Source organism: Apiospora marii (assembly GCF_038362585.1).
Source record: "Apiospora marii strain CBS 49790 chromosome Unknown utg000003l_segment0_segment0, whole genome shotgun sequence".
In the NCBI taxonomy this organism is placed as follows: Eukaryota; Fungi; Ascomycota; class Sordariomycetes; order Amphisphaeriales; family Apiosporaceae; genus Apiospora; species Apiospora marii.
Window position 1 is genome coordinate 721571 of NW_027117374.1, and position 14048 is coordinate 735618.

Genomic DNA, 14048 nt, shown 5'->3' on the forward strand with positions numbered 1-14048 from the left:
GTTCATACCCCTTCTTCCAAGTGCAAGACGGCTTACATCTATCTTGTCCAAGTTCCAAACGGAAGTTTTTGTGGCAGTCGGATTAGGAGCCCTCAAGATGCGTACCCTAAACCTCTGCGCCGCTGTCGCGCTCGTATGGCATCAAGCGGCAGCAAGCAACGCCCTCCCGCCGACGACGGGCCCGTACCACGTCGGCCTGCAGAAACATGCCGTACCTTACCTGAACGAAGCCGACCCCGTCTGGCCCAACAACATCAGCACCTCGTTCCTCGTCACCGTCTACTACCCCACCCAGCAAGCGCCAGCGGCCCGTGACCGGAAGAGACCGTACCTCGACCCCGCCACCGCAGCCCTGTACGAAGAATTGTACAACCTAACCGCAGGCGACCTCTCCACCATTCTCGCACCACCCGGACTGATCCCGGACGCCAGGCCTCTCGACTACTCCTCCTCCTCCTCCCCCTCACACATCCCACCCACCCTCTTCTTCGGCCCCGGCGGCGGCGGCCCCCCGTCCGAGTGCTACACGGCCCTGCTCGCGGACCTCGCGAGCCACGGCTACAGTGTACTGGCCCTGGACCACGCCCACGAGCAGCCGTTCGTGCGGTACCCGAACGGCACGGGCGTCTACGGCCTGCCCATCCTGTACCCGTGGACCGAGGCGATGGCGCTGTCGGTGCAGGCCGCGCGCGTCCGGGACGCGCTGGCGCTGGCCGACTACCTGCCCACGCTGGAATCCAAGGCCAAGGTCCGGCTCAACCGGACGCACATCGGCATCTTCGGGCATTCTTTGGGCGGCTCCTCCGCCGCGGCTACGCTGCTGGCGGATCAACAGCAGCAGCACGACAGTAAGAACAACGAAAGCAGCAGCAGCAGCAACCTCGCCCCTTCGTTCCGCGCGGGCATGAACATAGACGGCACCTTTTTCGGCCCCCTATCCGACCTGCACCGGCCCTTCCTCATGCTAGGCCAAGAAGGCCACGGCGCCAGCTCCGATCCAGATGCTCCGAATGACGCGACGTGGCCCGCGTTCGCCTCGCTCCAAAAAACGGCCTACTGGCGCTGGGTCAACCTGAAGGGCACCCTGCACCACGACTTCAGCGACATCGGGTACTGGAAGGAGCTGGTGCCCGGCGTGCGCGAGCGGGACGGGCGCGTGGGGCCCATCGGCGGGGAGCGGCTGGTCGGGGTGTGGCGGGCGTATGCGCGGGTTTTCTTTGATTTGGTGTTGTTAGGGCGGCGGGGGTTGGAACAACAGGCGTTGCTTGATGAGGGGGTGGATGCGGAGTGGCCGGAGAAGATGTGGGTGAGCGGCGGCGGTACATTGACGTAGTCAGTATTGATCAAGCTGTGCCGGGATATCAGGATCTATGGGTGTGCCATTAGCTGGATTAACTGGCAATAAGCATCGGGTAGTAGACATGACAACATCAATGTGCATCCGAAGCCACCATGGTTGCGCTCGATCGTGTTTATTCATTGCCATTACCTATCTATTCCTTAGCAGTACATCCATATCAATATCCCGCGGCCTCGCCCCCGAAGCCTCCCCGACATCCACGAACCCCGCATCGTGCCCCCTCCGGAACTTGGCCAACTTGACCGACGCCTCGCCGCGCATATCATCCAGATTCATGACGGGCCGGGGCCCCCCCGCCATCGTGGTCGGCTGACTCGTATGAAACCCGTGAAACAGCAGCGGGAACAGCGAGCTCTTCCACACAGGCTGCCCGTCATCCCGGCAGTTCTGCAGAATCATCCTCACCAGCAGCGCCCCCGTCGCGGCCGTCAACCCGATCGGCAGCAGCAGCCAGCGCCAGTCGAAGTGTGTGCAGACCGTCGACCGGACCACCGAACCCCTCGCCGTCTCCGCCTCGTTGGCATCGTAATTGCTCCCGCCCACGGCCCGGAACTTGTGCGTGATGGCCGTCGCGTACTCGCGGAACTGGCGGTCCACGCTCCGAAAAGTCGCGTCCCCCCGGTTATAAAAGGGCGCGAGCCACCACCGGTCCCCGCACCACAGCTGGTCGCCCTGCCGCCGGTTGAAGGTGCAGGCGCCCGCCAGCAGCGGCTCCATGAAGGCCGTCATGGCCAGGCCGTAGATGGACTCGAGCTTGTAGAGGCACTCGTTGGGGGCCGTGTAGTTGGCGCCGTCGACATTGATACCAACAAACTCGCGGCCGGGGACGCGGGGGATACCGCTCCAGTTCGTTTTGAGGTCGTAGGTGGCGTTGTCGAGGCGGCAGGGCGTCTTGAGGGCGGTGTGGTTCAGGTAGGGCGAGAACAGGGCACCGCCGGCGGGGAGGCCGGCCTCGACCCAGTTCTTGCGGGCCGGGACCGAGGACACGACGCGCTCCTCCAGGACGCCGCGGGTCAGCGTGGCGTGGTAGTTCTGCATGCAAGGGTAGAAGGCGCAGGTCGTGGCGATGTAGTCCGTGACCTGGTTGGTGCCGTGGACCGTCGCTTGGGCCTGGTGGGGACAGTCCAGCTTGCCCGAGTCGTTGGTGCACGGCGCGTCCGTAAAGGACAGGACGGTCAGGTTGAGCAGCGAGTCCTGCGCGACGGTGCGATACTCGTCCGTGAACGCCGGCTCGGCCCACGAAAGGTTCCAGTCCGCTCGGGTGTTCAGGTAGACCCCCTCGTTAAACTGCGACACCCACTGCCCGTTGGGTAGGGTATAGTTGGTGGGGTTGTTGATGATGGTCGTGTTTACCTCTTCCCGGATCAGCGAAGTGGTGTCGAAGCAGGTACTGCACATGGCGATGGACGAATGCGTGATACCGTCGGCCGAAGCAGGAAAGGTGCAGTTCCCCGTCTCGCACGAGGCCACAATCTTGGAGTCGTTGCTGAAGGGGTTGGTCATGGCCTGGATCATGGCGCCCTTCATGTCCACGTCCACCTCCCACTGGCCGGCCCCGATGCGGAAATACTTGGCCCGGCCCGGCATCGAGTGCGCCACCGGGATGGACGCGTTGGCCTCCTCCAGGACCTGCGGGCAGGCCACCGTCCTGAGGGCCTGCTGGGTAAACGGCCCGATCGCCAGCGACGAGATGGTGACGAGGGCGGCCACGATGGCCAGCGTCGACTGCGGCGCGACGAAGAGCAGCTTGAGGGAGCCGGCCACGCCCCGGCTCGCGCTCTCAAAGTCGTTCAGATGGCTCAGGGGCCGCGGCCGGCTGAACCAGTCCCATTTGGCCTGGCTGATGACCTCGGCGGCGGCCACCAGCATCGTCGTGCGTAAGATGGTGGCCAGCAAAGCGATGAGGGTGTTGAGGTTGATGCTGAAAGGCCAGCGCGGCATCGGCTGCCCCTCGTAGTGACACAGAATGCCGATGATGGCGCCGATCAGCACCACGGACACGGCGAGCGACACGATCTCCCACTGCCAGTAGCGAAAGACGATGTGGTATACCGAAGGAGATGGGCGCGGCGGGAGGCCGCCGTGATGGACCGGTTTGTATTCCGTGGAAGACGAGGCAAAGCCCGCGTCTGCGGCAGCGAAGGTGAAGCTCGGTTTGGTGGCGCTGGTTGGTGTCGTCGGGTAGTCGGAGTCCAGCGTGTTGTACCGATGGAACGCGGGAGCTGGCGCTGCATGCTCATCGGCGTGCTCTTCGCTTGACCCCATCCTTCTTCACTATCCGTGATGCCGTCTCGTATTCAGTTGCCCAAGCCGGAATGCATAATCAATGAAACAAAAAGAAGACCAATTCTCTAAGGTAAGTAAGAACATGATAATGAACTCGATGAGCCCCTCGAGAGGAACTCTGGAATTAAAGTATCAGAGCGCGATTGGTGTCAAAGAAGTAGGACCGTGGAGTGGAAAAGGGGAGACGGTAAATAGGGCGGCAGACTAGGGGCTCCAGCACGCTATCCACGATTTCTCCAGCGCTGGAGTTTGGGGCGCTACGGGCAGACGGGTCTTTACTTGAGGTGACATCGGTCACGGTCGGTCCATTAAATGATGAATGATAGGCCCACCAAATGTCAATTGAAGAAGGCCAGTAGCGAAGGAATTGTCGGCAAATGGCACTCACGTCAGTCCTCCTCGCGAGATCCGGCAATCTTGCATGATTGGTCTTCTCCATCATGCTGTTGGAGCTGCCGAGTCGAACATCCTAGGCCCATGACCTTCCCCACCTGCGGCAGCACTAATATTGAAGCATTGACACCTTCGAGACAGTGACAATTTGCTCCTACTAATACGTCCAGAACTAACCTACGTCAATTAATTGAAGCCGGCAGGGCAAAAAGCTTCCAAACTTGCATTGGCCTCTCTGATTTAGGTAGTAAACACATGATTCTATAGCGACCCGACGATCTTTCAATGAACTATATCATTTGTGAGTGACAGATCGTTCGGGTGTTAGGCAATGAGGTAAGGTAAGGGAGCAAATGGACTTTGATGTTGGTCCATTTGCTAATTCCCAGTGCACTCTCCAAGTAAAAGTGAATGGACCCGGCCCACCAGCGCATCAACGCGAATTTCCTTACCATGATATCGGATGCGACCAGACCAGCCAACCCCCCATTGATGAGTGATGTCGGCATACACGGAACCACTGTAAAGATGGCAGACTCGCATCATGAACAGTTTTCCTGCCTCTATCATAGCCTCTACCGCCAGAAAGCTTTCTATCATGTGCAGATCCGTATGCACAGTACAGCTGCTGGCAAGATGCCCCTAATCACAGGAATGCCGTAACACCACAAACCAACAGCACGCGCTTTAGGATCGCTAGGATCGTAATCGATCAAGAGCGTCCCACTCTCCCAGTCCTTGATCCATCCAAAAGTCCTGTGCAGCCGTCCGCGCCGTTATGCCGTATACCGAGCGAGATCCACGCCCCTGACAAGATAGCTAGGGTATAACAGCCCGGATCGAAAATCGAGTTGCAATCCATACTATGGAGGCCCCAGCTTTGGGAAGTGCCCCGGACCGGTAGCAAGACTGGAGCGTCCTTTACCGGGGGTGCGCCGCCCGGGCGGAACTCCTGAACTCGCAATATGCAGTTGGGTCGAGCAGTACCCCTCCCCGTGCCGCAGCAGGGTACCAATCAATTACCCGTACGTTGGCCAAGAACAGCTACGCCGTAAGGGATGGCTTTACGCGACCGAATCTCTCCGAAGATGGCGCCACATCTGGCTTTCGTTGCTATGTTCTTACAGCCAACGGAACGGGTGGCACTGCGGGGTCAGATAGATGATCACAGCATTAAATCATATATAAGTAGGCATATTGAGTACTGCCTCTCTCTTGATATTCAACATATCAAAAACGCATATGCTCCTTTACTGTCCAATTCCGCAGCGTCTTCATCAAGACGACTTGCCTTACGTATTCCAATTCCACATACATAGCTTGCAGAGTCGTGAGTGAGAATGCCACTCTACACGCAGCTCCCAGATGAGATCAAGACGGTAGACGTGATCGTCGCCGGAGGTAAGCAACATGTAGCCCATTTCATCCGTCGTCGACTAAGTACCCGACTAATTGAAATCCTGTCTGAACCCGAAAAGGCGGAACGGCCGGCTGCATCGTCGCCGCCCGCCTGAGCGAAGCCGCCCCGGCCCTCTCGATCCTGGTGATCGAGGGCGGCCGCAACAACGTCGACGACCCGTCCATCACCCACCCGCTCCTGTTCATGTCGCACCTGTCGCCGGCCAACGGCACCACGCTGCTGTACACGGGGGGCGCGGAGCCCCAGATCGGCGGCCGCCAGCTTACCGTGCCGGCGGGCGGCATCCTCGGCGGCGGGTCCTCGATCAATATGATGCAGTACACGCGCGCCCAGCGCCACGACTGGGACTCGTGGAAGGCCGAGGGCTGGTCGGCCGACGAGATGATTCCTTACTTGAAAAAGGTAGGCTGCACTCGACCGCTCTACCCGAGCATCCACCCAGTGCTCCCATGTACTGGTGTTGTATGTATTCGCTAGCCCCTTTCTGACTCACTCGATTAGCTCGAAACCTACGTCGGACCCGGCAAAACCAACCTCCACGGCGACAAAGGCCCCATCGCCGTGTCCGAGGGCCCCTACATCGCCAAGCGCCCCCAGGACGAGTTCGTCCGGGCCGCGGCCCAGCTCGGCTACCCCGAGCACGTCGACCTGCAGGACCTGGACAGCAACAACGGCGTCCAGCGGGCGCGGCGCTTCGTCAGCGCCGGGGGCGTGCGGTCCGACACGGCGAGCGCCTATCTGCACCCCAAGCTAAAGAAAGCCGAAGGCGGGAACGGGGACGGGAATCCGAACCTGCACGTGCTGGTGCAGAGCCAGGTGGTAAGGGTGCTCTTCGAAGGCCAGAAGGCCGTCGGCGTCGAGTACCGCGCCAACCCCAAGTTCAGTCCGGAGGGAGAAACCCCCGCCGTCGTCCGCAGCCTCCGCGCCGAGAAGATGGTCGTGCTCTCCGCCGGCACGTTCGGCACCCCGCTGATCCTCGAGCGGTCGGGCGTGGGCGACGCGTCCATCCTCGAGGCGGCCAAGGTGCCCGTCGTGGCCCACCTCCCGGGCGTCGGGCGCAACTACCAGGACCACCACCTGATGCTGTACACGTACAAGACGGCCCTGAGACCGGACGAGACGGCCGACGGCGTCATCGCCGGGCGGGTGGACATGGGCGAGCTCCTGCGCGCCAACGACCCCATGCTCGGCTGGAACGCCCAGGACATCACCTGCAAGCTGCGGCCCAGCGACGCCGAGGTGGCCGCGCTGGGGCCCGAGTTCCAGGCCGCCTACGAGCGGGACTTTAAGCATAACGAGAACAAGCCTCTGGCTATGTTCGCCCCCCGCCAGCGCGTAAGTCATCCCCTTCCACGCTCCTTGCTTTCCGAACTGGCGTGCCGCCCCTACCGAATAACTGACACTCACCCATCTCTAACCCACCCACAGCTTCCCCGGCCCCCCCACCCCCGACATGGCACCAACCCAATACTACAGCATGACCACCTTCACCGTGTACCCCTACTCGCGCGGCCACGTGCACATCCGGTCGGCCACGGACCCTGACGCCCCCATCGACTTCGCGACCGACTTCCTCTCCTCCCCGCTCGATATCCAGAAGCACGTCTGGGTCTACAAGAAGCAGCGCGAGCTCGCGCGCCGCATGCCGTCCATGTACCGCGGCGAGCTGCCGGGGACGCACCCGCCCTTCGCGGCCGACTCGGCGGCCGCGCTGGTCAGCCTCGACTCTCCTTTATCCGGCGGGAAGAACGAGGGCGAGGGAAAGGTGGTGGAGGATATCGTCTACACGCCCGAGGACGACGCGGTCATCGCGCAGTGGGTGCGCGGCCAGGTCGGGACGACGTGGCACTCGCTCGGGACGTGCGCCATGGCGCCGCTGGACCGGGGCGGCGTGGTGGACGCGCGGCTCGGGGTCCACGGGCTGGCGAACCTGAAATGCGCGGATCTTAGTATCGCGCCCGAGAACGTGGCGGCGAATACGGCGAATACGGCCATGGCTATTGGGGAGAAGGCGGCGGATATCTTGATTCGGGAGCTGGGGCTCTAGGCTTCGTGACAACGGGAAACGCCAGATGGGATACGACAGAGTATGTTACACCAAAATGTAACATATATCACGTAATAGAACCTGATGGGTGGTCGATTGTCTCAAAATACACATTGAAAGGAGAAAGCGCTATTCTGGGTTCCGAAAATGGCAAGCGCGGGGACTCATTCGATACTCGTGTGACAGAGATACTTAGGGAATAAAACTATTTTATTCAAATAATAGTCAGCCGAATGGCAGTTACACTGGTGTACTGAGTACATGGCAAGTGACATATAAGGGGCTAAATCAGAGAGACCATCGATTGGCGAGTGTGATACAATGGCGCAGTTTCGCTGAAACCGCTGCGGAGCAAAGTCCGAAAAGCTTCGGCCAATCAATCATTGATAATGGTCGTTTTTATTGTGAGGTCCGTATCTACCTAGGTGACTACGCTACGAAAAGAGTTCAAGTGCCGCGTAGTGTTAACAGCCTTTCATTCCCAGTCTAACATAGTCTACTAAAGCGGACAACCGTCCCCTGTCAAGTGATTCTTCCATATAGGCAAATGTTGCTCTCACGCCAGTATTCCGCCAGACAAGAGAATATTGACTATTTTATGTGATGGAACTTCATGACCGCCATTGGGCCCATCTACTCTCAACCTGCTACGGGTTTTGCATAAGACCCTGTTGTTCTTGCCAGTAACAACAAAAACATGTGTAAGTCATTGGACAACACCTATCACTAGTCGGATTCATATCTTAAGCGCGAACTGTTTGAGGTAATCGTAATGGGGCGTATTGGTGTCCACATGCTGCCTGATCACCTGTGCGCCATCCTCACCAAACCTACGTGCCCACATAGCGTTCTCTTCAGTTACTGACAGCATCTCCGTCGCCTTCGTATGTCAGCACAGAACCAGCCAACCGAGTTTCGCTGGGCAAGCCTTATGTAAATCGAAAAAGAGAGATGGGGAAAAGCAGGGAGAGAAAGCTAAGCCCACCCATGCGGCCAGTGGAAGACAAGGGGGGAAGCACTCACATTCTTGCTGGGATCGAGTGACTTGCTAGACAGCGCGTCGACGTGGATAGCCCAAGACTTCTGGAACGCGTCCTGAGCCCTCTTCTGGTCGTCGGCCGACTGCCAGCTGAGCATGGATGGGTTGAACTGGAGTCCAACGGATGCGCAGTATGCCCGGCACACCTTCTGGGGCTCGTTCAAGAGATCATCAGCATCGATAACGCAGATCTCCACACTAGTATCCGGGCGGGCCTCGTAGGAGTCCTCGGGGGCGCAGTCCCCTTGATCGATTGGTCTACTGGTTCCAGAAGCTACGACAGGACCAATTTGCCTCGTGGACTTAAGGTAGTCAAACAAGATCCGCAACTCCCGGTATCCAGCATCGTCTGAGTGAAAGCCATGCCAGCCCGTAGTGTCTGAGCCGGGAGGGGTGGAGATTTTGTACAGGCTTGGGATGCTGAATCGGGGATGGCGGATGAGGAAAGTAAAGTGGTAGCCGCGGAGAATCTCTTCCGGCAAGACAGTTGGGTTCGAGATCCCTGAACCTCCCATCCTTTGTCAGCATCTGTCTCGAACAAGGATAACCTGTGCAACTCACTGCTTGCAGAACCATTTGACATCCTGACGAGGTGCCGTAGCGACGGGGGACAAAGATCGGCGACGGGCTTTCCAAGCGGTGGCATCAAGCTCTTCGCCATGTCTTTGATGAATGTCCGCTTTCCCTGCGAGAAAGCAAGTTTAGATGATTGTGGTCGTTCTCGGAGGTACCAAGAAGCCTACCTGGGTGCTTGCTGCTTGGATGTTATCCAACACTGTCTGGTATGTAGATTGACTATATCCACTCTCAGCTCTCACGCCTTCGTCCTCAAATCTCTCACTGAGTCTCTCTGGACCGAAGTGGTAAGCGTCACAGAATGGTTCATGTATACACTCGATTTGATCTGCTTGAGTTAAGAACATCTTTTTGCTTCTTAGCCGCCAGCCCGCCTATTTAGGGATTAGATACTTTTACTTACCCTTTCAAATGCCGTGGAGCATGACCGAGGATGGGCCACCATGAAGATAGGCTTGGTGGGCATGGTGATTAAGTTAGACTATGACCAAGTGAACAAAGTCAGGAAGAGTGAAGTGAAGTAGGGGGAAAGCGGCTCGAAATCCATATGTTGTTTGAACATCTGAACATCCAGCAGTTAAATACATGGTTACGGAGTAGGGTTGTAGAGCAACCCATGCCAACACACCCTTACATTGGTGAACCTGCACCCAGGAAGCCAGTGTTGGACCTGAAAAGAGAAGATGACTGGGGGTCATCAGGCTACAACCCAATCGCCTGCCTTGTTACGCTTCTCTCGAGACATTCAGGAATCAGGCTGTAAATGATATCGAGAAAATGGTAGCCATACTGAGTAGAACATGACGTGTTGTGTGGGGGTCGCAGGTGAAAGAAGCAGGCTACCTGTGCACGTTTTCAAGGTGTAACACCTCATGGTACACCTGTACTTTGTCCGTGGACATAATGAGAAATGCGGCTCAAATTGGGCCTGCTCACTGATATACGTATAGTCCCAACTGATAGTTGGTCTGGAGAATGAACATATAATCAGGGAGATACCGCAACAGAAACACTGTATGGATCTGGATGCGGACTTATGAACGAACATTCAGTTCCTGCGCTCCAATGGCTCACACTATGGCTCGAAGACTGGCTTCGCTCACGGTGGCATCTGTTGAGCAAGCTCGCGCCCGAATTGGAAAGATGGTGAATAGGACCCCAGTGGTCACTTCACCGGCCCTTTCCAGAGCGCTTCAGTCTTCACTGACGAAGTTTCATCCCAAGAGTCAGGATCACGACGTGCAACTGTTTTTCAAATGCGAAAACCTCCAGCAAGGGGGCTCGTTCAAGTTTCGGGGCGCTCTGCATTGCCTCGCGAAACTAGCCGAGACCAATGCAGATCTCAGCAGCGGTTTGGTCACCTATAGCACGGGTGAGATGCAACCCACCGATGTACCCTGTACTCTGTACATTCAGCTTACCAAAGGATGCAGGCAACCATGCGCGGGCGCTAGGAATGGCGGCTCAGCTGGTCTCAAAGGAAAGGAAATTGCCGATCCCCGTCTCCGTGGTCATGTCTCGCAACTCGCCCACCAGCAAATTCGAGGCTCTCAGACGGTTGGGCATCAACATAGTTACGACAGGCAACAGACCAGAAGACCGAGAGGAGAAGGCAGCTGAGATTCACAAGAATACGGGGGCGCTACTGGTCCCGCCCTCGGATAACCCAGACATTGCACTCGGTCAAGGCACCACCATACTCGAATTCGAGGAACAAGTCAAGGGGCTTGGCGGGGAAGGGTTGGACGGGGTCATCATGTCCAGTGGAGGTGGGGGACTACTCACCGGAGCCTCAATTGTCGGCGCTGGGACCCGACTCAGGGTGTACGGCGCAGAGCCAGAGGAGGGCGGCCCTTGTCTTGGGCAGGGACGTGCATGGGGAAGACGGGTCGAGAGTATCTCCACCTCGACCGTGGCAGACGGGCTCCGCGTCCCCGTTGGGCGAGAGTACTTCGAGCTCCTACGCAGGAGTGAATACGTCGACGGCGTTTACACCGCAACCGAGGAGCAAATCCGCGAAGCGGTGCTCTTGGCGCTCACAGAGCTGAAGATGGTGATAGAGCCCAGCGCAGCGGTGGCGCTCGCAGCCGTGCTGCACAGCCCCGGCTTCCACGAATGTTTGGCCAGAGATAAGGGCGGCCTTAGGAGGATCGGCATTGTTCTAACAGGAGGAAACATCTCGGTGGATGCACTCTTGCGGATCGTCGCGCATCATGTGAACGTCATCGAAGGATGAGGCTCTGCAAACACACACGTTTGGGATTTGGAATTTGGAATTTGATGGTGCATGGGCTCCAGACGGAATGTAGCACACATAGTCTGATCAAAACCCAACTCACCAGTGGCGTCAGATGTGACTTGTCCTTCGGCAATCAAAGTGTGAATGGTCACTGAGAAAGCAACCCCCGCACTTGGACGCCCGATTTCCATGCAAGCGGCTCGTAAAAAAATGGCAATTCACGTTACACAAGATAAGAAGCGAAGTACCTCGCATTGCAGGAGTATGTACCCTGTATTTATCAACACAGGTATCACAGCCTCGAAAGGGGGCACGGGGTAAAGTGTGATCGAGAGTAATGAGAAAAGGATGGTCGGAAAGGTTTGGACACCAAGGGAAGACTCCCTTTGCACAAAAACACTCCTAATTGCGTCCTCTTTCTTTTGAAATCCATTAGTCGCTGAATTCCCTCAGTCGTTGACGAAATTGCTGCATCAAGGTCAGCTTCAGGATGGGAATCAGTCGTTTCCACAGGAGCAATGGTCGGACTCCCGCACCTCCAAATGTCGATGTTACTTCCATAGTTGAGAGCCCCATTTCGGGGCATACCTTCGATGAGGCTCATGGCGATTTACATCGTGAGATGAAGCCACGACAGCTTAGTGAGTCTCCCCCTTTTTGTTTTCGATTGTTGTCTAATCCTTTGACGACGTGACGCGTGCTAAAACTTTTTCGTAGACATGGCGAGTAACCCAATGAATCAATAGCAGTGTGTGTCGCTAATGAACCACCTAGATGTCAATTGCTGGTGCGATTGGGACAGGTCAGCTTGCAACCAGGCTGCGGTAGCAAGTCGACTCTAGCTGACGCTCGAAGTTACACAGGGCTTATTCTGGGCACAGGGAGTGCGCTCGCTCACGGCGGACCGGCATCCCTCTTGATCGCTTATCTTGTCATGGGCTTCGTGGTTTACATTGTCATGGTCGCGCTTGGTGAGATGGGTGCCTTCTTGCCACACAAGAAGAGCTTTTCCGGATACGCCAGTCGCTTCATCGATCCGGCAGTAGGGTTCGTATCCAGGGGTTTCCCCTATAATTGGGTGTTGATATCCTACTAATAAGCAGCATCCCGAACCAGGTTTGCCACCGGGTGGAACTACTTCTTCAAATATGCGATCGCGATACCAAACAACTTAACTGCCACCGGGATCCTCCTACAATTCTGGCGGCCCGATATCAACATCTCGGTCTGGATTGTCGTATTTGGCGCATGCATCATCATATTGAATGTAAGTTTATCGTCCTAGCTGCTCCTACGCATGTCACACTGACGAGGAACAGCTGATCCACGTCAGTATATTTGGTGAAGTCGAGTTTTGGATGTCTCTAGTTAAAGCTCTCGTCATTGTGATGTGCATACTTCTTTGCCTCATCATCGCGCTGGGTGGCGGTCCAAACCACTCCCGTACCGGCTTCTACTATTGGCAAACGCCCGGGGCATTTGCCGAATACTTGGCCGACGGATCTCTTGGGCGATTTCTCGGTGAGTGGAACCGTTCAGCAAGTTCAGATTGCTTCGGACGTGGCATTGGATCTAAGAGTACCTAACACTATGTGTAGGTGTCTGGGCTTCTATTGTGCAGGCGACGTTCGCCTACATGGGGACCGAGTTGGTGGGGGTGGCGTTTGGAGAAACGCCCGACCCCCGTAAGAATGTTCCCCGAGCTGTTCGGCAAACGCTGCTGCGCATATGCTTCTTTTACATTGCCGGCGTTCTCGTTTTAGGGATGAGCGTTCCCTACACTAGCAAGGCTCTTCTGGAGGCAACCAAAGGCAAGGCGACAGGTGGTAAGCAAGGAAGCATTCCCTGTAAGCCTGGCATGTCCCAGCACTGACATAAAGATGAATGAATATAGCTGCTTCTCCCTTCGTCGTGGCCGCTAGCAGTGCTGGCATCACTGGGCTTGGGGATGCTGTCAATGCACTCCTGCTAGTCTTCACCATCTCGGCAGCCAACTCGGACATATATCTTGCGTCGCGCTCGGCATGGGCTCTGGCCAAAGATGACCAAGCTCCACGGGTTTTCCAGAGAACCAGTGCGCGCGGTGTTCCGATTGCCGCCGTTGCGCTGGCATCGTGTTTTATTGCTCTCGGTTTCATGAACGTAGCCAAGAGCGCTGCGACGGTCTTTGGCTACTTTGTAAGCCTGGTGACCATCTTTGGCCTTCTCAACTGGGTGTCAGTTCTTGCAAGCTATCTTGCCATGCAGCGTGGTATGGTTACACAAAAAATACCCCGCCACTCCATGCCCTACCGTAATCCTTTGCTGCCTTGGGGTGCCTACGTTGCCTTATTCCTGGTCTTGGTGGTAATGGTCTTTAATGGCTTTGCGGCCTTCATGCCGACATTCCAGGTAGACAAGTTTGTCACGAGCTATGTTGGGATCCCTGTCTTTGTAATTAACGTGGTTTGGTGGAAGATGTTCAAGAAGACCAAGCTCGTTACGCCAAAGACCATGGATTTGGACTCGGGGAGAAGAAAGTAGTCATATCAGACTCTAGACCAGTCGAAAATATAATTAATTGTAGGCAGTAAGAGGTATACTCTAGCATTGAGTCTTCAACCTGCTGTGTCGGTTTTCTAGTTGAATCAATTGAAGTCTATCCGACAAGTTCGCAGGTTATTTGCTAGTGTTTAGTGGGGATTATGC

General features: G+C 56.6%; 6 protein-coding genes across 6 annotated transcripts; 4 read left to right on the top strand and 2 right to left on the bottom strand.

Annotated features, from left to right (window-relative positions):
- Positions 1–97: 97 nt before the first annotated feature.
- On the top strand, positions 98–1333 carry PG985_003690 (uncharacterized protein; the record flags this gene model as incomplete). Its single annotated transcript, XM_066823459.1, has 1 exon — positions 98–1333. One exon carries the CDS (start codon positions 98–100, stop codon positions 1331–1333), a length of 1236 nt encoding a protein of 411 aa, XP_066686619.1.
- A 156-nt stretch (positions 1334–1489) lies between these two features.
- PG985_003691 (uncharacterized protein) lies at positions 1490–3625 on the bottom strand (the record flags this gene model as incomplete). Its single annotated transcript, XM_066823460.1, has 1 exon — positions 1490–3625. The coding sequence occupies one exon, from the start codon at positions 3623–3625 to the stop codon at positions 1490–1492; it is 2136 nt and encodes a 711-aa protein (XP_066686620.1).
- A 1754-nt stretch (positions 3626–5379) lies between these two features.
- Positions 5380–7506, top strand: PG985_003692 (uncharacterized protein; the record flags this gene model as incomplete). Its single annotated transcript, XM_066823461.1, has 4 exons — positions 5380–5440; positions 5518–5861; positions 5961–6775; positions 6888–7506. The coding sequence occupies 4 exons, from the start codon at positions 5380–5382 to the stop codon at positions 7504–7506; spliced, it is 1839 nt and encodes a 612-aa protein (XP_066686621.1).
- Positions 7507–8242: 736 nt separating this feature from the next.
- On the bottom strand, positions 8243–9587 carry PG985_003693 (uncharacterized protein; the record flags this gene model as incomplete). The annotated part of the gene is made up of 5 exons (XM_066823462.1): positions 8243–8386; positions 8530–9047; positions 9107–9230; positions 9289–9468; positions 9525–9587. The coding sequence occupies 5 exons, from the start codon at positions 9585–9587 to the stop codon at positions 8243–8245; spliced, it is 1029 nt and encodes a 342-aa protein (XP_066686622.1).
- Positions 9588–10198: 611 nt separating this feature from the next.
- Positions 10199–11357, top strand: PG985_003694 (uncharacterized protein; the record flags this gene model as incomplete). Its single annotated transcript, XM_066823463.1, has 2 exons — positions 10199–10493; positions 10555–11357. 2 exons carry the CDS (start codon positions 10199–10201, stop codon positions 11355–11357), a joined length of 1098 nt encoding a protein of 365 aa, XP_066686623.1.
- A 493-nt stretch (positions 11358–11850) lies between these two features.
- PG985_003695 (amino-acid permease) lies at positions 11851–13883 on the top strand (the record flags this gene model as incomplete). The annotated part of the gene is made up of 6 exons (XM_066823464.1): positions 11851–12001; positions 12224–12407; positions 12477–12627; positions 12680–12881; positions 12959–13207; positions 13255–13883. 6 exons carry the CDS (start codon positions 11851–11853, stop codon positions 13881–13883), a joined length of 1566 nt encoding a protein of 521 aa, XP_066686624.1.
- Between the last annotated feature and the right edge of the window lie 165 nt (positions 13884–14048).